The sequence below is a fragment of the Ruditapes philippinarum genome, unplaced genomic scaffold, assembly GCF_026571515.1.
Source record: "Ruditapes philippinarum isolate M1 unplaced genomic scaffold, ASM2657151v2 ctg4428_1_1_1_1, whole genome shotgun sequence".
NCBI lineage: Eukaryota > Metazoa > Mollusca > Bivalvia > Venerida > Veneridae > Ruditapes > Ruditapes philippinarum.
The window spans coordinates 19,870-43,278 of record NW_026862076.1 but is presented as its reverse complement, the minus strand read 5'-3'; the positions used below and the strand labels follow the sequence as shown (position 1 = coordinate 43,278).

The following is a 23,409-nucleotide window of genomic DNA, read 5'->3' as shown; positions in this document are numbered from 1 at the left end:
CTTGTTCACAGAATGTTTAATATTCAATCATTACAGATTAACTAATACAAATTAACTTGTCTATCAGGTACAAATTATTAAAACCAAAAATACTACAGAGAGGCAATCACCTCGGAAAAATGGTGATAACAAAACAAACAAAAGAAAAAAAAACGAAAATAAATATCGTTCATTTCAAATGTTTTAAAGGTTTCAAACAAAGCAAATAAATCGTTCACGTTTAACAAATGTATCTGATGACAAATGAACATCAATTGTCCTCGGCGGTTAAATAAGTTTATAATATTTTAAGATAACGGATGACTTAATAGTATTACAGAGAACACATTTCGTATATTATATTCAAATGTCTTTATCAATCTAACAGAAGGTTCATATTATCTTATTTTCATGTATTTGAAATACAAAATTATAAGTTGATACAAAAATTTATAAAATAATAAAAAAAATAATGTAATTATGGTTCACATTTGTTCTATCTAATGTATCTGATATTTTGGTTAATAGTGTGCATCAAGCATTATAATCATAATTTAAACTGATATAGCCCATTTAAATGACATTTGAGCAATATATGATTTATGACAAGCTTTTTTTGTTATAGATATTTATTAAATCTTCCTGTTTCGTCTCATTTAAAAAAAAACAACAAAAAAAACATAATGCACGCTGTTGTACAAATATTATCTGTATGCACCTTTGTTATGGATAGATAAACAGATAATACAATTGAGACATTGTTTGCATTCAATAAATAGAAACATAAAAGATTAATTAAGTAAGAAATAACGATTTTTAGCTACGTTATATAAAGTGAACAAAAATGAAACTTCCTCTGCAGATATACAGAAACATGAAAATCAGGATTAAAGTAGATTTATATGTATTAAAGTGTATTTGATTACGATTTTGGTGAAAAAGATATTGCTGCGGGTTTATCAAAAAGATGGAAAATGGTAGTGGAAAGCAGAAGAGGTCGATTTGACAAAATCATAAATAAATATCGGGTATGGACATCTTCAGGGTGAGGGACTGCCTGACATCGTTCATAAAACGAATCAGTGTATTGATTTCGGCTTGTGGAATGTTACTTGTTTCTCAATTAAGGCTTTTTAGCTGAATGACTTTTGACGGTAAAAAAGGCCGACGTATAACAGGCTGGTAAAAATTATCCCACAAATGTTCAATGGAATTCCGTGGATTTCCTGCGAAACGAGTAGTAATCGAATTTAAATTTGTTCTATCGGACACATAATCGTTCGTCCGAATAAATTAAGCTCATTTAACATTTTTTTTAATATTTAAATAGCACTTTATCTCCACTTAAACACAGGAAAAAATTCGTTTTCGTTCAGTATATATTATTCCAATTCAAAATTTTTTTAGCATTTAAGCCCCAGTCACATTAGAGCTTACGACCAGTAAAGACCAGTTAACGATCGCGAGTGACCTCTGGTGGCAGACAATCTTTAAAACGTCTTACGACGGTCATTGGTGATCTTTGACAGTCTCAGCTTGTCTTATTTAGGTACCACGACCAATTTCAGCCGTAGAGAGGTTATTGAGCTTGCACAACAACCTCCTTGCGATCAAACAGGTCGCTAGTGATCTTATAAGGTCTTAGGCACGATGGTCGTTCGTAAGTGCGACAATCTTACGACAGTCTTTACAAATTGCCACTAGTCACTGATAATCTTGAGTAGTCTTTAGTAATCGTATGATAGTCGTACGACAAGTTGTAGGTGATCGCATGACAGGTCACGGGTAGTCGTAATTAATCCCACACAATGTTGAGACCATCGTACGTTTGCTTATGACCTGTCGTGCGATAGTCAATGATGACTTGTCTTACGATAAACGCATAAGTAAATGTATCTGTGCAAAAATGGTTTTGGTCGCAGACAATCGCTGATGATCGTCAGTTTAACAAGTCGCCGGTGGTTGCAAGTAGTCGTTACCTCTAGTGTGACTGGGGTTTAAGACTTATGCACTTTCAACACATAATGAATAATTTTTTAACGTTGTGGGTGACTGAAAACAATATCAATTTGCGTTTTGAATTTCGCATACTTTGTTACTCAAAATCAAAATGTCCTCTGTCTATATTTTAGTACATTTAGAAAAAAAGGTTTTGTCTAAAAGGTTATCTGGGTACATACATGACTTAATTACAAAAGCGATATATTATTAATATATAGTGCGAATGAAAGGATTCCATAATCAGTCCCTACGAAAATTGGATGTCCCGACCTACGTCCAAACGCTCTACCGATTGTTCCAATCGGACAGTTAAGTATGCGAGAGTTGACTTCTCAATAATCAAAGTAATTAAAAGATAAGTGAAAGCTTGTGCTAATTGCAGAAATAGTTAAAGAGTAAGGGTTAATCTCTAGTCGAACAATCATTGCTTTTTCGCTTTTATAAAGGTGCCGTTTATTATCTTCACTGTTGACAAATCGGAGGTCTCTTTTACTTCTATAGTGTGTTCTTTAATATAACATCACATAGCCTATATATTTTTTTATTGTCACGTTCATACTCACCATAACAAATATAATTTTGACCAGAAACAACTGTTGTTTCAATCGTTCTGGAATAACATATAATCAAACACAAATATTCTTTCATCAATACATTTTGTAATAAGCAAGTTACGGTCAAGGGTCATGGTATGTGATGTCTTCAAGCAGAACACTTTACCAAAATTAAAATTTTACTCCAAACCAAGCAATTGCCATTTTTCTCATGAGTGGAAAACAAACAAACAAACAGCTCTTTTAACGACATCACATTACACAAAAATAGCATGGTATCTAAGACGTCTATCTTTTAAAACATTGCGTTTGTAGAAGATAACGTGTTATAATGCATTTTTCTTTTTTTCTAAATACGTTTTTGGTGGAGCAAGTATTACTATCACCACATTTTTTTAAGAATTTCAGTTGTATAACGGCGGGCGTTTGACCTGAAAAGTGTTCCTGGTTTTTGTACTAATGCACACTTTTAACTTTTGCTCGTAAGTAACTGCCAGGTTTTACAGGTGAACACAATTTTCACTACCTAACAGCTATGAATGTTATGTAATAGGAACATCGCCAAATGCTCGAATCCACTGACTCATAATTTGTAGACCTACCTATGCAATGACAAACGTGTTAAGCACTTTGACTGGTCATATTCAATGCCACCCTTTACCCTTACCGATCTGAAATAAACTGAAGTATTGTTATAAGGATTGTGTTTAAATTTAACTAATACATAATTGTCATTTAATTACCTTAATTGCTTACTAAAAATGTAATAACAAATCGAGAGTTTATAGAACATATATCGATGCACCTTATCAATTGAAGTTTGGTTTGTATTTCACAGTGTACATGTCATCAGATCAATGTCTGAGAGTCATTTTCAGTGTACGTTTCAAAGAAAAGCGATGGTTTACTTTTGTGAATAGATTAACAAAATATTGACGGGCACAACAAATTGGACCACTATATACATATTAAAATATCATGTACGTATCTGCGCTAGATTCAATATACCATAGCTTGATATTTAAAGGATATTGAATGAGAGTAGTTTAATACTAAATCTATTGAACGGGTTGAATAAAATCATATTATGCGAGCCTCTGGCGAGCATTATATTGTTTTATTCAACGAGTTCAATAAATTTAGTATTGAATCTACATGAATACATATCATATATATAAAATAAGAACAGTAAACTGCTATTATGAGTAATTTTCAATGACGCGCCTATAGTGTTACGCTAGCATTAGCGCGCTTTAACGCTATAAATATATAGCGCAAATGACGTCACGTCAGTGTTCTTACACTAGTGTAATATCGTTTTTATTAAATGCCTTATTACACTCCCACGCCGCGGTTTGTGTGATAATTCAAATATATCATAGTTGAAAATGATGTCGTAGATGTATTATATGATAACGTATACCATAGCTATACATGGCGAAATATATCATAGCTGAACCTGATGAAATAATAAATCTAAATAAACAGAGTACACGCGATTTGAGCAAACTGCAAACCTTTAAAAATGCCATGAAATAATCAAATATTAAAAGGCTCAAATAAGTTCTTAGAATTTATGCGTTTAATTTTGCAAGTTGTTTAAGATTTGTTTATTTCGAAGTACTAGTAAGCAAATATAACGTGCGTTAGACCGGAAGTAGATTTGTCGTGCCAGTTTGTTTACTTTAACTTGTTTATATACAGCTTAATTATACTTCATTTTTAAAATAGATAAATACAGAATCCCTAAAGAAAGCCCAACACGGCAAAATTGAAAATGTTGCAGGCTCGGTTTGATTGAGCCTGTTCATGGACGGTACTGGAAAGTGCAAGTTACCGTCCACGCCCCCTAGCACCGGCTTAAGCAGAATTCAACATTTAAACGTGAAATAGTAAAATTTTGAATTAAGAAACATCCGCAGATGTGTTCATATGGCGGTTAATATGGAACCTTCAATGTGACACATCCGTGTCATTCCATGAAAAGCGGCGTATGGTCCCCAAGCAATAAAAAGCGTGTGCCCTAAACGAGAAAACAATGGGCGGAACTAAATAAAATGGAATTTTGAAAGGGGATCAGAGGTTATGAAGCCTGCGTATCACAGATAATACGTCAAAAGACAAATTTAAAAAGCAGGCAACATATCCTAAGGGTGATTCAACATTATTCAAGTAGAAATATTGGAACCACCCAACTAGAAAATGCCGAAAAGTTGAAACTAAAAATACCACAAGCACAACAATAATGTATTGCTGAACGATCTTCAAGGATCGAAAATATAACATAAAATATAATAATATAAGCCTCTTATATTCATTAAGATTTGACACACTGTTCATTGCTTCAAACCTACACCACTCACTATTTTATACAAATCATTATAGAGCTAGGAAACCAAGCCTTTTGGATTCTGCAGAATCGGATGAATTCGAAGAAATCGCACATACATTATCTATTACACAGAGTCCAAGACAGTTCTGTATAAGATCATCAGTTTCGTGTTTCCTTTCTGGCTTTCCATCAGCTGTTGAAAACTGTATGACTGCGCGAGAAGATGCAATGTAGAGCTTGCCTTGGTACAAACAGGCTGATTCTGGCTGAAACGATGGGTCTTCACATTTGCGTTTCCAGATGACCTCTGCACTTTGAACATCAAAGCATTTCAGAGATTTTGTGGTTTTATTGATAATGAAAACGTTGTTTTTTTCAAAATCATAAATTGAAAAGATGTCTTTAGAATCAACACTTGTCTCCATTCTTATAGATTTGATTTTCTTTCCCTTTTTATCAAGAATGACATATTCACTTTCGGTCCCAATAGCAAAGTGGGATTTCGTTTTTGAAAAATCAAATCCCGTGACTTTTGAAATGTCCAGTTTAAAGTTAATAGTATTTTTTACTTCAAATCTCTTGTCTGTAACTTTTACTGTTTCAATTGACGTTTCCGTCTTGTTGAGTACCGCTATCATATCATCTGTCATTTCTATAATGCTGATAACAGCGTCTTTGGGGTAGTTGTTAGTACATTGAATCTTTCCGTCCAGACCACATACAAAAATACTTGAATGCTTTTCGCTTAAGAGTCCAATTCTACTCAAACCGATTGGAATGAGCTTTGAGAATTTAAATGAGGTACTTAACCCATCTGGAAACTCGGACAGTGTTACTGTTTTATTAACTAAATACCTTGCCTGCCGTTCTTGATTTTCATTTTTTAAACTTACTTCTTCATAGTCTTGTAGCTTATCTTCTAGTTTAGCTGGTTTACTTTTCCAACGGAAAAACTTTTTTCGTGGTTTTTCTTCTTTATCTTCTTTTGCCGACTCGTTTTGATCCCCTTTCGATTTCCGATTGTCTTCAGGTATTTGCCAGCCTGACTCATTACTTGTGCTACTCTTTTTACGTGGAATTACTTTTGGTTTTTCATAATTGACTTCATCCGAACCAACTGTCTTACTTACAGGTTTCGGAGGTATGGTTGGCGGTGTTTCCTCAAAATTTGTTTCCTTTGGATTTTTGTAATTTTCCGCACCTTCTGTTGGCCCCAGCTTCTCGTAATGATCACTTGCAAACAAATTAACTTCTCCAATCTTGCTCTCTGGCATGAGTATATCATCCTTCAATTTTTTTGAAGCATGAAAATCTGCTTCAGGACAAGATTCATGATCAGCAATGTCATCTAGTTTTTTCATGATCTCATCCAATTCTGCTTTATATTTGTCAAGATCAGCTCCTTTAGCTGAAGATAACTTATCGAGGTGTTCATTGATCATTTGTGTTGTAGTCTTAAGTTTCTCTTCGTCTTTATTACACATTTCAAGAAACAAAGTGTATTTTTCTTCCAAAGATAAAAGTGTGTTATCTCTCATTTTAATGATTTGTTCTGAAAGTTCTTTATAAAAACAATGAATTTGATCACTTACTTTATTCTTGGCACCTTCTGCTTTCCTTTTGTATATGTCAATAAAGTTGTTCTTTCTCTGAGCTTTTTGCTTCTCCATTAGAAAATCAAGTATGAGCTTTTCACCTCCCTCAGACATTTTGTCAAGTTCCTTAACAGGTACTGAGGCCTTTGCTTTTTCCATACTGCATTTGAAACAAAGAAGTTCTTTTGTTCCCACGCACGCTGCTATTGCAACTTCATCAGAGTGGGTTGAGCACATTGCACTGTAACTGTGCAGCTTTTCCATTTTGTAAGCTTACCTAAAAAGAAATATGCCAAACATGAAATACATGTATTATTTTTCTTTTGCTGATAAAAAGCGTTTATGTTGACTTTGTTCTATAGAAAAATCTGCTAATACTGCATAAATATGCTTGAATATATTCTCAGTTAAAATGTTTCTTGTAAGAGAATAGATTGTAGACCAGTTTAAACAAAACCTCGCAACAGCTAATTTCCCCAAATTCTACCACGTAACTTACAATAGTATTGCGTATTTCTCAAGCTAAAGATAAAGTCTAAGGCCTGTTTTAATCTCCTTATGCATACACTTGTCGACACTTTCATATCTATGTGAACATATTTTATCAGCTTTCGAAAAAAAAGATACAAGAAAATTGCATTCACAAATAGTCCTATGCACCCGCAATAAACCAACACTAAATATGAGGACCAAAAGATGTTGTGTTTGTTTCTAACCTTAAACATTGCAATAATGCAGTTATGTCTAGAGAATTTAGGTATCCATGTCATATTTCAAATGAAAGAAAATCTTCCAATGTGTCAAATGTTAATGAACAAAAGCAATAATATGCCAATGGTTCCAAAATGAAAGTTTTCTTACGAAATAAAGATTTAAGTATTTACTGCATAACATAGCTGAATTAAACTTTGAAATACAGTAACAGTTAGTTTACTTAAACACTTCTTTTTAATTAAGCATTTGCAATTTCTGAAAACGCAAAAAATGACATTAATTATTAAATACATTAATTTTATACATGATGTGATCATAATTCCCTTAAAATTTGCTCAAATAACTTCGAAAAATATCCGTGCAATACACTAGTACTCTTGCTAGACGTCATGACCTCAAATCATTTCATAAGATTCTCTGAAAAACAACTACATCTCTTGCTAGAGGTCATGGCCGTTAGAAAACTCTCATATACCGAATATCATTTTTAGAAAAAAAAACAAGGGGGGCATTAGCCCAAAAACGCGCACTTGCAGACAAACTGTTATTTGTGTCAAAGCAGTCAAAGCTAGTATTTATTATAAGAATTTGAATGATGTTGGTCACTAGATCATACTTCATGCAAAATTCATTTTCAATTTATGCTATATACATGATCCTTATTTCAAAGCTGTACATCCAAAACAAGAAAGTAGGTCATTTGATATAACAGTAAGTTCTACACTTGTTACTGTGAACGTGGTCAAAATGAACTTACTTTATAGACCCTTTCATTTAAGACCGTATTCAAGTTGTCGCCCTTGGATGACGTCATTGGGGGATACGGTGGACAATGCCGATACGATTAAGTACAATAATAGAGGAATATTAAGATCTTAATCCTTTGTCTTGTAAGATTGGCAGATTGAAATTGCCAAAATTGTGTGTAAATGAATAACATATTACATAAAAAGGATGGTGAAATGAATAAAAATGTTAACTATAATAAGGTTATTGATTTGTTTTGATAGTAGTCGACCATATTGCATATTGTAACTGATCATGATTACCATTTTTGTTAGATTGTTAATAATGAAAATTTTACCAGGCAGTTAAATCGCACTTGCTAATACCAGAGATATAGATAATGTATCTATGTCTCTGCTAATATACAATACCCAAAAGATATTTTGAGTTTTAAAAATGTAAGGATTCTGTAGTTTCGAAAAACGGCTGCGTATTAATTTATTGCAAGATACTGATTTGTTAGAAATCATTTTGATTTAATCATTACTAAGACAAAGCAAAACAACAATATAAATCTAATTAGTATGTAATTTCAAAAAAAATAAAATGAAAAGGCATAAAAGTAAAAATTCTTTTGAATGTACATGACTGTATACTTTTTATGTCGACAAAAAATGCACTTTTCAAAAAAACGTACATCACACCAATATATTTAAGTTGGTAAAGTAATATTTTCAACTTGATACTTGTGTTAACACGTTCACAGAAATTCGTCATTAACTGAATTATAATTTTACGTATTTTTGACTGTGCCAGGATCGAGTATCAAATCAGTAAGGCATGACCAATAAAGTCCCTATGATGATCCACAACAAAATTCGGACCAAAAATATTTTGACAACTAACAAAAGTGGCGTAATCTGATGTAATGTTATAACTTCTAAAGAATGCACCCTGGTGATTTATGATATCACAGCCAAGTGCCGCTTGTATATACAACATAATGCACCCTGTTAATTAATATGTCACGGCCCAGTGGCGCGGCGCTTATAGATACACATTTATTTATCTATGAAATAAGTTACTGGGAAAAGGTCTTTATTTTTATAACCATAAGCATAGATTTTTAATATCAAACTTTATCTTATTACCGTCTGTTACGAATGTAAAATGATAAAAAGTCAATGCCACATGGTTTTCGTTCTTTCCAGAAAATTTATAAAATTATATCATTCACTGGTTCTATATTTTTTTACGGCATAATGAAAAAGAATCATGAAGTATTGACAGAATGCATTCTGTTATTGTTCTATTAAGGCATTAAAAGACATTGGCAATATTATTTTCATGTTTGTCACAAAAACGCCGGGATTTTCTAAATGATGGAAAATAACACAGAAAACAAGAAAATGGCCATTTAAATTTATAATAGGCAATTTCAGTGTGTATGGGTGTTTATAAAATATTAAAATTTGATTTAGTTACTAGGTTTTTACCCTGGTATTAGAGAAAATCTAGATCTTATAAATATGTTCACTTTGAAATTTCGCTGTTTCACTCCGTAGCGAGAATTAATCTCAATCTTTGTTTTTGTATTTTTTTCTATTGTCTTGATACTGAATTTATGTATGCATGCGTAAATTTTTACATGTTATAATCATAACTGAACGATCAGTATTTAAGCATTTAACTTTTCAATAACAGCCTGTATAGTTTTATCCCCCATTTACGTCACATCCGGTAAGGGAAATAACTCTTCTCTGACTGTTATCGCTTAAATGAAAGGGTCTATATAAGAAAGCCAAAGGAGGTCACTTCATCTAAATATAGGTAAGCTGATACCAAAGTTATTTATTGACATATTAAACTGGCCATATGTTCCAAATTTCAGAACATCAAAGGGCATTAAAGTCGGTAATTTTGCCTAAATCGAGATCAGTTGATCATGGTCCAAATTTTAAAACTGTACACCAAAGAACAAGAAAGAAGGTCACGCCATCAAAATCTAGATCAGCTGATATTAAAGTTAATTTTTTACATCTTAAACTGTGAATATGGTCCAAATTTCATTGCTGTATCTTTGGCAAGATGGAGCTTATATTGTCCTTAGGGACAAAATTAATCAAATTTTGGAAAGGTTCACAATGTTTCTTACCAAATATCTATCTAAGCTCTAGCGCTTTTAAGCTTCAGTTGATAATTTTCCCATACTTGCTTGTAGTGAAAATCTATGGCCTAGGGATAGAGCCAATTGATACCTTAGGGCAATAATTTTAAGAAACTTGGTTAAGGTCCACTTACCAATTTTATATGCCAAATATCTTACTTCTTACCTTCAGAGTAGAATATTTTTTATTTTCTTACTACATGTACATACCTTATAATGAAAATTTTCGACACCCGGGATATGGCCAATTTTGTTAGCAGATGCAAAATTTGTACATCTATGGTAGAGGACATATAGATGATATAGTGTGCAAAATGTCAAAGCTCTGGGTTTTGCTTTTTCAGAAAAAAATATTTTTTTTACTAAATAACATAGTGAAAATCAATGATCCCCTTTTTGGCGGGACGAATTTTTACTCTAGGGCTATAATTTGAGCAATCTTGGTCGAGGTCCAATACTCAATATATCTTGCTAAATATCTAGCCTGTAGTCTATTGCAATTCAGAGAAGAAAATTGTTTTTCATTTTTTAAATATATATACTATTTATTAATATAAACCTATGACTCCTGGATGGGGCTAACATTAACACTAGAGACAAAATTTGAACAACTTTGGTAGAGGAATTATAGATGATATTTTATATCCAATACCAAAACTTTAGGCCTTGTAACTTCAGACAAGAAGATCTTTAAGATTTAACTTTGTATACATAATGAAAATCATGACACCCAACCCTACGGAAAGGGGATAATTTAGACCCCAGGACTATAACTGACGCTATCTTGGAAGATGTCTACCAGACAATGCCTTATGCAAAAATATATTTGCTTTAAGCCTTGTGGGTCTTAAGAAAGAACCCTTAACAACCCTAGTCAGTTTGGTTGAAATTGGACAAGTGGTTTTTAACTAGAAACTTTTTTTAAATTTACTATATTAGCTACCAAACAACAAAAGCAAGCACGCATATATGCGCAAATGCGATGACATACAACAATTAAAAGCTTGAGGAGATCTACTTTAGTAGCTTTAAATTATTCGAAATTATCTTTGAACAAAATTCGTAACTTTTGCATTTTTTTGCAAGATTCTGCCGATGAAATCTGCTTGACACAAAGTCACCTCTTTACGTTTTTTGGAATGAGTCTTTGTACAAAATCGATCAAACATTATGAAACATTCCCTGGACATGGATAATATTTAATACGATATTAAAGTACAGCCTGCTGTTATAATAAGATAATCCAAAACAAAGCAATATCTCACAGTCATGAGAAATTAATTTTATTAAATTGCTATTAAATCATAATTATTAATTTACCTTTATGTATTATTTCCACGTTGTATGATATATAGTTTGAGGAACTTAGACAGAAATAGGTTTAAAAATATTATGAAATGTCATTATATCCACTGGAGAACTGCACTGTCTTCCGCGAATATGTAAACTGACAAGATCTGTGAAATTTATAAAGGTTTATATTTTTTGTCGGGATTTGTATTCTTGTAAATCAAGTTAACGCTTTATCTAGTATTTGTTTGATTTTTTGTCATTTGAGACATTCTTTGCCCTTATTTCTATTGTATCTATTTTGTTATTGTTTTAAGGTACTAAGATATTTAAATCAATTTAGGTACATAAATAAAGGAAGTGATTTTCGAACGTTCTCAACGAAATAAAAATACTTTAATGTAGATATATGATATCTAATAAACCTAAAGTCCACTTTGCATCACTTAAAATGCTTCTCAAATTAGTAATATAAAGCTAAGCACACATTTTATTTAAGCAATATATCCTTGATTTTTATAAATTTTATTAAAATTATCAATCTTGAAACATGATAAATGCTATATCAACTACAGCATGGATACCAAACAAATAATCCGTTGAGGATTCATACTCTAGTTATTATTGCATTAATGAAACTTTAAAATAAATGGAAACTGTAAATTTGTTAAAATTAATGTTTATTCCAGTCACACAGTCACTGTAGAGTTTAAATTGCCATTTTCCCGCTTAACTATTGCAGACCCTTTGAGCGATATTCCAGATATGCAGATGCCAGGACTTGAACCAACATTGACAATAGAACACCACGTGACCATTTGTGCATTTTTAGACATGTCAATGTCGGAAGTGGTACCTACACTGACAATTGATTTAAAGTCGGCCTAAAGCAGCACGCCTCCAGATTCATGTTAAATTTCATGAAAATTTTAGAAATGTAATTAACAATAAAATATTGTAAGGTGGACAAATAACGTAATTTACATATTGCAATCGGCAGTTACAATCACAGAAAAGTACCAAACCGTTGCCAGTAGATGCAAAATAAGTCCTTATTGAGTTTGTAACGCAGTAGAAGTATGGTGATAAATACTGCAGAATCAGTCTCAAACCGCACATAACGTATAACGTATATATTTTTCTCAACATTGATTTTCTTGAAATATTTTGGCTCATCTTGATGCGTGCAGCTTTAAAGCTTCAACAGAAAAATGTAACTTATCTCCTCCATTGCTTCGCATGCAGCTTTAACTAATCCATGTAGGAACAAACCTAAATAATCCCTAATGTGTTGCAACAATTTTGTAACTAAGCAATCCTTTTCAAGTAATCTCAGCTGTGTAGTAAAACAATCTGGAAACAAAGTGTTCCCTCGGAAGCATTAATCACAACAAAATTGCAAGAGAATTGCAGACTCGGTTTGATTGAGTCTGTACATAGATATGTTTAATTATCCTAATTACAAAACGTCATACATTATTGTATTTTAATTACATGACAATAACGACTCAAGTATGAAGATAACTTTAAAAAGAATTTTTAGTTTTACATCAAATAGATTTTATGCTGAAAGAAAATGAACATTTATTCAGCGTGTTGTACATTGTTACGTCCGTATGTGTGACCGGACAGACGAATTACACGTTAGGGGTTAAGGCTGATAATGTTGTTTTATGCTACAGTTGTTTCATAAGTTGTTTTCCCAATGGCATTGTTTGCTTATTTACAAAATACATGTAAAATAATGAATGATGTTGATTTATCATAATGATTCTTTATTAGTATTGTGTTGTTGTGTTGTTATTGTTGTTGCTGCTGTTACTGTTGATGTCCTTGGTGGTGATGATTGCTTATATACCATAATAAAACATATTGAACATGAAAAAGTCGTCTTATTTCAGAAAAATGACACGACTACACATGAGCATAATTTCAGATTGAAATAGTTTCACTTTAAAGTTATACGGGATGATTGACACGTGTGTACTTTAAACTTTGTTTGGTTTATTTTAGGAGAAACACAAGCTTAAATATAGACCTTAACGTACCAGTAAGTTTTTGTCTCCTTATTTCTAATCTTTATTTAGGAAATAGATATCAATTTTTCGTTAACGGGATTTTCTTTAAAGATAAGAAAATTATCATTTTCTCTAAAACTGTTGATCTTGCATAGACAAAAAGCCCCTACAAATATATATAACATATAAAACCATATAATACTCTCCAATTATGTGCCTTCATAGCTAAGTGATGAATTTCATGAACTTGTTTCCATTTATACTCGGTTCGAGATTCACTAGATGTTATGTATCAGTAAAGCTACTTAACTTCCATACACTAGGAAATGTCGGATCTATTAAGAAACTGGTGTCTGAGCTTTATCTCAATTGCAACTGAAGTAAAGCTAAAAATTCTTTGTGTGACACTCATACGATCGAATTTGTAAATTATCTACATGATTTATAAACTAGCGGAAGTTGTCATGAAAAACGAATTGTAACTTTTAGTTATTTTGCGAGCTTCTGCAAATTGCATCTTCTTGGCTTGTGTCTAACTTATATGCGTCCTTGTACAAACAGGACTAGTCAGTCGCACCCAACAGCTATAAACACGACAATACAACAATACGGGGCAGAATAAATCGATCAAATATTATGAAACACACCCCAAACATTGATTTTATTTCACACGACAGTGAAATATCAACTCTTGTTAATGTACAAAAACAAGCATGCATTTCGAAGCTTTCAATAATTAATTTTCCGAAGGAAAAACAACAACATAATATATTTATTTACCTTAATTTATAATTTCCACGTTGCAGCAAAAAAATTTTACAATTCATTAACTATGGTAAACAATTCGAAAATGTGCATCCACTTCCACGTTTCTGTAAACTCTCACAAGATATAAAAATGTGTTAATGTTTATATATCCTATCTGTCGGGGCTTGTATGGTATTAAATCGATTTAAGGTATACCTTTTATAACGATATCGGAAGTGATTAACGAAAGTTTTCGACGAAATAAAAACACAAATATACTTTTTAGTTCGTGTAATGTAAACTACATGTATCGAATAACCCAACAACGTACTTTAACAAAAATTAAATAATATGACAATCAAATAATGATATAAAGCTGAATACAGATTTAATTCCATTTTTATACCGAAATATTCTCATATCAATCAAAGATTCTGTAATAAGCAATCCTAAGCAACGATCAAGGGCCATTGTGTGTAGTCTATGAAACAATAATGTGTTCATGCAAAACACTTACCCAAATAAAAACTTACCAAATATTTATTTACAAACACGTAATGCTTTAAACGACATTGTATTAAACAAAAACACTTTTTAGACGGAGCATTTATTTCCGCGTTTCAAAAGCATTACAGTTATATAACAATGGGCGGTACCAAATAGATATGAAAAGCAGGGACCTCGCAAAATGCACGGACTTATAATATGTAGACCTACCTACCTATAAAATGAAAAAGGTGTTCAACACGTTGTTTAGTCACAGTTCAAGCCGCCCCTATACCCCCACCGATCTGAAAGTAACCTTAAGTATTTTTAAAGCACACTTTTCATTAACCATCATGTACAGACTCAATCAAACCCAATTAGCAATTTTCATGTAATTTTGTTGCTTTTATGCTTTCAAGGGATCACTTTTCAAGAAATTATCAAAAGAATTATGTCTAAATTGTTTTGATACCTAATTGTTATTTTATTACATAAATTGCTTGCAAAAAAGTAATAACTAATCGATTTGAGAAATGTGTTTTACTTTCAAAACGAAAGTTTTAAAGATAGTGTACTTTGCACATACATTTCTTCATGCTATCAATTAAAGTTTGCAGTGTATTTCACAGTGTATATTTTTCAAGATTATTTTTGAATGCATATTAAACAATAAATGCGATTATTTAGTTTTGTGAATAAGGCATAAAATATTAGACGACTATATACATGATAAAATATGCTGTAGATGGGCATGATTTTATATACGATAAATACATCATGGCTATATAATATAAAATGTATCATAGATATACAAAATGAAATATATAAAAGCTATAATACATGATTAAATATTTCATAGCAATACTTGTTAAACTATGCCATAGCTAAACTTCGTAAAATATACCATAGCTACTTTATCAAAGTAAACACGCAAATTAAAACAAACTGCACATCTTAATAAGTTTCAGCGTCCTTTTTACTAAACAAATATAATAAGGCTTAATATGTTCTTAGAGTTATATCTCCAAGTGTCCTGCGTTAAATTTGGAAGTTAATTAAGTTAAGATGTTGTTTCTTTATTTTCAAGTAAGCAAACTTAAGACGCGAAAGACCGGAAGTAGGCTAGGTCATGCCAGTACGTTGCCTGTTTCTGGTTATTGTACAACTACATCAGAGTTTAATTCGTTGACAAACTAAATGATGGTAATATTTTAATATTATGAAATTAAACAAACGTTTGATTAGCCTCTTATATTCATTTAGATTTGAAACACTGTTTTATGTCACTCTTTATTGTACACTATTCTAAGCTTTAAAGAGCCAGGAAACCTAGCTTTGTTGATTCTTCAGGATTAAGTGAATTCAAAGAATTGACAAACACACGATCTATTACACAGAGACCAAGACAGTTCTCTATAAGATCATCAGTTTCGTGTTTCCTTTCCGGTTTTCTATCTGTTTTAAAAATTGTATGACTACGTAAGCGGAGGCAACGTATAACTTGCCTTGGTACAAACAGGCTGATTCTGCCTGAAACCATGGGACTCCCTACTTGCGTTCCAGATGACCTCTGACTAGATTTGAGTTTCTTTCCCTTTTTATTAAGAACGACATATTCACATTCGGTCCCAATAGCAAAGTGGGATTATGTTTTTGAATAATCAAGTCCCGAGACTTTTGAAATGTCCAGTTTCACTGTAATAGTGTTTTTTACTTCAAATTTCTTGTCGATTACTTTAATTGTTTCAATTGTCGTTTCGTTATTGCTGAGTTCCGCCATCATATCAATTGTCATTTCCACAATACTCATTAGAGCATCTTTTTGGTAGGTGTTTGAACATTGAATTTTCCGTCCATACTGCAAATAAAAATACTTGAATGTTTTTCGCTTAAGAGTCCAACTCTACTCAAACCGATTGAAACAAGCTTTGTGAATTTTAATGAGGTATATAACTCCTCTGGAAACTCAGATAGCGTGAGTGTTTTATTAACCAAATATCTAACTTCCTGCTCTGGATTTTCATTTTTAAATTCAACGTCTTCATAATTTTGTAGGTGAACTTCTTGTTTATCCGATTTAGTTTTCCATTTAAAAAAACCTTTTCCTTGGTTTTTCCTCTTTTGCCGACTCTTTTGGATCCTCTATTGATGTCCCTGATGACCGTTTTTCTTCAGGTACTGATTCTTTCAAACCTGTCTCATCACCTTTTGTTTTCTTTGCTCGTGGAATTACTTTCGGTTTTTCTTCAATGACTTCATCCGATGCATATGTATTTCTTTAAGGTTTAGGTAGTATGGCTGGCAGTATGTTATCAAAATTTGTTTCTCATGATCTGTTTAATATTCATTTTCCATACCTTCCGTTGGGTAGTCAGACTATTCTCTCCCTTACCAGTTCCTCCCATGACGTTTCCTCCCTGACGATTCTCTCCCTATTTTGGGGGAGAAGTGTCTGAATATTTGCAAATAAGCAGACGGTTCCTCCCCATTTTTTATTTTATTAATGCATTATTATTGGAGTATATAGATGTTACATAAATGGTAAGTTTAATATTTGTTGATATGAATTAGAAAAAAAATATTTTATTGAAGTGTTTAGATGTTAAATGAATGGGTATGTTTATTAATTATTGATATAAACTAGAGGGAAAAAATATTGTACTGAAGTATTTAGATGTTAGACAAATGGGTAAGTTCAATATTAATTGATATAAATTAATAAAAAATATTTTATTGAAGTGTTTAGATGTTTTATAAATGGATAAATTATTATAAACTGATATAAATAAGGGAAAGAAACATATATTATCAAAGTATTTAGATGTTTAATAAATAGGTATTATAACTAATTGATATAGATTAGAAAAGAAAATATTTTAAGCATATTTATTAATTATTCTGTTGTTTTTTTTAATTAGATCTCATGTATACTTTATGAATGTAATTTTTTATTATGTTTTTCATTGAAAATAGTCAATGAATCATTTACTTGATTAGGATAATCATTAGATGTTATCTATATTATGTTGTTTTTTTTTTTTTTTGTTTTTTATAAATAAGAGTAAATTTGATAAGAAAAAAACTGATTAATGCATTTCAATACCTAAATTTCAAAACTTTTGAAGTTTTGTATAATGAAGAAAGGTGTTAAATACATAGTGCATTAAGTTTGCTGTCAGTGATAATTGAGGTGTTTACTCATTACTCAAGAGTCAAGGCAAGGTGTTGATTAGATTAAAATAGCTGTGAAAAGGTGTTGACGAATAAGTATTTTTATTAATTATTTGGTTCTAAATATTGTTTCATGTGAAAGACTAGAGTGATGTTCTTTAATCAATTTAGTATAAAAGTAAATGTGAAATGCTTATTTATTTTCTAGAACGTACTTTTTACCATGTTATTCTCTATATAACAAAAAAAATGAATATCACTAGACGTTTACATAACTACAGGTGTATATCAGTCACTGGCCTCTAACAATGAAGGTGTTGATAGGATTAAAATACTTGAAAAAGGTGTTAAATTTACAAACACTTTTCAGATAAACATAAAACATAAAATGCATTTAATATCAAACACATTCTTTTAATAGTCTTCATTAAGAAATATTATTGAAGTAAGTCAAAACTAAAATACTAACTCAAAAAAATAAAATTGGGGGAGAACTGTCTGCATATTTCAAATTTGGGAGAGAACCGTCAGGGGAGGAACTGGTAAGGGAGAGAACCGTCATGGAGAGGAACTGGTTAGGGAGAGAATAGTCTGTCATTCCTTCCGTTGGCCCAAGCTTCTCTGAATGATAATTTTAGGACAAATAGACGTCTCCAATCGTGTTTTCTGACATGGGTTTTACTTCATTCATTTTTTAAGCATAAAAACCTGTTTCAGGACAAGATTCATGGTCATTAATATCATCTAGTATGTTCATAATCTTTTCCAATTCTGCTCTGCTCCTTTGGCTTCTGATAACTTCTCGAGGTGTTTTATCATTTGCATTTTAGTGTTTAGTTTCTTTTCGTCTTCATTACACACTTCGAGAAACAAAGTGTATTTAACATCCAGAGTAAGAAGTGTGTTATCTTTCATTTTTACGGGGTTTTTTTTTTCTGAAAGTTTTTCATAGAAGGATTGAATTTGATCCCATATAGTGTTTTTGGCATCTTCTGCTTTCTTTTTGTACATGTCAATATAGTTTTTTTTCTTTGAGCTTTTCGCTTTGCCAGTAAACAATAAACTATAAGCTTTTCACACCTAGACTGCCTGTTTACAGTGGGCAGCGTCCCGTAACCTAGAAAAGAGGGTCCTGGTAGTTGAAGGATACCCAGGGATCTCCAGTACTCCTAACACACTGCTTTGGCCTCTGATTTAGGGTAGACGGGTGACCAAGTGAGTCCGGCTTTTTGGTCAATCGGCTGGTCATGCCTTGCCCTTGGATATATATTTCTCAAATACTTGAAGATTTCATTGAACTTACACGGTCCCGAAATGAATATAATTCAATGCACATAAATTACTAAAAAATCTTGAGTTTAAATTTAGATTACTACTTGTGGTTCTAGTTTACCTTTAATTCCTTCAGAAACTGTGTGCATTTTGCAACATTATGGTCTGAGTCTCATTTTGAGTGATGGGCGCCGTTATGTTAAAACAATCTTTCATATATGCATTATAAATACAGTATAGCATATCCAAGAAGGCGGTGGCTAATTTTCTAATTGTGTTAATTGTTAATATTTGCAATCTTTACGAGTATATCTTTCTGGTATCCTTGTTTGTTAGTGTGTTGTTATTTGATTTTCTGTCCATTGAGTTATTTTTCGGCCAGGTATCTACATGTAAATTGTTAAGGTATTTTTCGATTTTAGGTAGATAGATATAAAACTGGAAATTTTAAACTAAGAAAAATCCGCAGATGTGTTTATACGGCAATTATCATGGAATCTTCAATGTAACACTTTCGTACCAAACAAAATATCCTTAAAATTTTCTATTCATTATTGCATTAAATTTTATCAAATAAAATTTTAAATAAAGAAATTTGAAATTAGAAGCATTCTACTTTTCACTGGGGACCTCAACAAAAATCTTCAAATTATAGCCCTTCGGACAAGTGGTCACGCCCCGAGGAAACATGAATTTATGTGTGTTGCATATAAATATGAACATATTTTTTATAATGTCATGTAACCAAAAGGTATACAATCCATTTATACTGCTTGAGATTATTTCAGTGAAGCGTATTTTTTGAACCCCATTCTCAAATTTTGCTTTAATATCAAATTTTGTGACTCCTTTATTACACTGCGATATGCATATAAATAATTAAATATCACTTTTTATAGTTGCAAGTATCCCTGTTAGTATAAGCAACCTCTTAAATACTGAAAGATATTAAAACTTATTTTTACAAGTTTATGCATATAGATATGTATACATTTTTGTTAATAGTAAAAAGTCTGGATCTATCAATATAAGCAACCGTTTAAATTGAACAGGGACATTGTACACTTCTATATTCAAGTCATTTATGATTTATTCCTTATGTACTCTGTTATCCAAATGTTTATTTAGTTTTACATATCGCGGCAACCTATCTTTTGTACAGAACAACAAAATATAACTAGAATGGCATTACTAATTGATTTTGCGGCGGTATTTGATTCCAATTCTTGGAAATTTAGAGGATATACGCAGAATGACCCCCTGTCTCCTTATATTTGGTCCTGTGTGCAGTAATTCTTGCATTGTTTTAAAACATAAATTTATCCACGTAGACAAACTTTAACATGACACTTTGCAATAACCAAAACAGTATATCATCATAAATTTAGACAATACATGCAAACGGTTGTCCAATATCAAACTGTATATTAAAATGTAAAACGAACATTAATTTATCGATATATTTAAAATGAATTGCACTATAACCAAATGTTTATAACACAATAAACTTATACATGTTTGTTAGTATTAAGCATCAAATATGCTGAAAAAACAACTTACAATATTACACAATTGCGAAAGCGAAAAATTCCTTTTTCTATTCACAAACAATAATCGTTTGATTTTTATTTTACGGTCAGAGACATATTCATATTTATTCTTAAAATTATCTATAAATCCTATTATGTGATAAGTCATTTGTATATCATTGGATACCTCGTGCAAGAGAAACACGTGACAGGACTTTGCCTGTTCTTTATTTTGACACCAACCTTGACTTTATTTGATAAGTAATATCTTCAAAACCTTAAAGTAATAATATTAGTGTTGTAATTCTTCTTGACATCAATCATAATTTTCAAATACCTACATGTATATCAAAATGAAATGCTTATTTTAACATTGATGATACTGAGTGGAAATACTGTTTGAATGGGTTCACACTGAAACTGCTGATAAATACCTACTAGAATCAAACTAGGAACAAACTATTTAATGAATAAAAGTGAAATTGACACGATCTTATAAATGCACTTTTTTCAAAGAAGAAAAAGAGACGTTGCCTCATTTCTTCTGGAATTGTTCTGATATAAAAAAAGGGGAAAAACACTTTTATTTCAGATGTGCAAATAGTGTGCGTCGTTTGCAGTTTAAAGCTAGCATCTTCAATAGTTAGTTATACAAAAGTACAAACTCTGTATACTAATTAGTTGATATGATAGCAAATAGAAAGTATATTTTTGAATTAATTACTTAGATCATATTATATCGAGTTTTTGTTGAAATGAAATACTCAGAAAACTCTGAATCCAAGTTTTGTATAGTTTATATATTAAAGAAATATGTATGATCTAAATGTATTATGCCCCTTATGTTTTTCGTAATATAACAATAAATTGTAAGGTGAATTAGTAGATGAATTCCCGACCCTATTTTACCTATAACGGGGAAACTAAACGGAGTTTCAAAAAATTATATGTAACTATATAATATTATATTATAATTATATTATGTTAACTGCTATGCTAATGGCTCTTAGTTCTTATGGTTCAATATAAATCAAAACTACATTGTATATTAATATGCATGCAACATTACAAATATGTTTTTGCTATTCTTACATGTACGCTGTACTTAACATTGAACTACAAACGATAAAGTGACAACAAGTTAACGATTTTCGGTAGAGCTAAACAATCACCGACATTCAAGTGGCGTGCATGCATTTATTTATCTGAGATATGAAATGGTGATATATGGTGATAGTTTAATCAATTGGGTTGATAGTTGCACATATTTATTGTTCAAATCAAACAATGTATACCACATAGATACGTATTGCTGTACTTACATATGTATTATGAAGGAACTTGTTGAAAGAAGGATGATTCAAATGACAAGACCATTCGGGTGGAACTAGTGCACTTCCGAAAAACGCCATCACTAAATATGGCGTTTAAATTAAATCTAAAACAGATGTAAAAAGCCAGGTCAACACATTATAGAGTACCTATGTCTCTCCAAGCTTACGACATTAAAACAAACCAAAGAAAGGTTATCCAAAGATGAGCCGTCCTAGTCTCCAAGATGTTGTGACCACCGGCTCTCCGTACACATCCTTGGTCCTTTTTCCCTTTGGTCTACCCTCTTGGTTAGAAATTATTTTCTTATATTTTAACCTTGACTAAGATTTGGCGAGTAAATAATAGTCAATGATCAATGCTTAACGTCATAGAGAGTTATCAACACATGTCTATGAATTGATTACATTTACACCCATTCTACCCAGTTACCACCCTAAATCGGTTTGATTTTTTGTTTGTTTGATTGAAGTTTACTTCACGCCGACACAGTATAGGTCGTACGGCAATGTTCCTACTTTACTGGGGGTTAGACCAGAGGTGCCCTTCCGTGCATATGTCAGGTTCGAACGACCTTCCGTTAGTTAGCTTGAAAGCTTCCTCACAAGAAAGATTCCAAAGTATCTGTCGTGACTCGAACCAACAGTGGTGATTTAAAGTCAACAACCTTAAACACTCGGTAATCGGTTTGATAAAGATAGCAGTAGATAATATTGTTAGATGATAGTTACTCGTATCATAAATGTCAAAAGTCCATTTGCATGTATATATATGCAGCTATCTGAAATAGCCTGTTTAACTGCCATATCTTTGTTCAAACTTTTGTATGTAAAAATAAGTTTAAACTTAATGGTTCTGAACAACGCACCCATGCACGTACGCACGCACACACACACAACAAATAAAACAAAACATTCATTTATAGTAGTCTAGGTTGTTCAGTCACTGGAATATTAGTTACCTGGACTTCACAGCGCTCTATGCCGAGAACAAAACTAGAGCATGCTGGTTGATTGGCTCAATTTGTTCTTGGGACATGAGAGATAACGACAGAAAATTTATGTTTAGATGTCCGTACATTGGTTACATTTTTCTGGGTTTTAATATTGAGACGAATGGGAACGTGTTTTTACTGTTGCCTGTTACACAAAAGAGCAAGAACATCTACGCATCTTCGTACAAATAAGAAAACCTCGTGCTTCGATGCATTTTCTATCATTTATCTAACTGTCCTATCTGACATTGAAACAATGACTTTTATCAAACACTTGAACACTGATACCTTGTGTCTGATGTGTGCCGTCATACTTTAGTCCCATATTGTAACAGTGTCCAAGGTCTTATTATTCTGTGATAACAAATCACCCCATTCTAAATTAAAAGCGTTTAACATTGGTACAAAGTTTCATATAGAGTCACTGATTTAACGTACGACAAATCCAACGGGCACTACTCGCAAAGGGAAATGAAAATTTGACAACATAGTTAAATGACAC

The 23,409-nt window shown here is 31.9% G+C and overlaps 1 protein-coding gene across 2 annotated transcripts; it reads right to left on the bottom strand.

Annotated features, from left to right (window-relative positions):
* On the bottom strand, positions 1-20,724 carry LOC132717864 (uncharacterized). 2 transcript variants are annotated; one of them, XM_060701440.1, is made up of 2 exons: positions 20,613-20,724; positions 1-6,738 (listed from the first exon to the last, which is right to left on the bottom strand). In XM_060701440.1, exon 2 carries the CDS (start codon positions 6,723-6,725, stop codon positions 4,914-4,916), a length of 1,812 nt encoding a protein of 603 aa, XP_060557423.1. In that variant the 5' UTR covers positions 6,726-6,738; positions 20,613-20,724; the 3' UTR covers positions 1-4,913. The 2 variants fall into 2 exon arrangements, with proteins under 2 accessions (XP_060557423.1, XP_060557424.1); XM_060701441.1 differs by lacking the exon at positions 20,613-20,724 and adding an exon at positions 11,389-11,517.
* Between the last annotated feature and the right edge of the window lie 2,685 nt (positions 20,725-23,409).

Excerpts from the sequence above, each read along its gene's own strand:
- LOC132717864 (XM_060701440.1), bottom strand. The coding sequence starts at position 6,725 with ATGGAAAAGCTGCACAGTTACAGTGCAATGTGCTCAACCCACTCTGAT.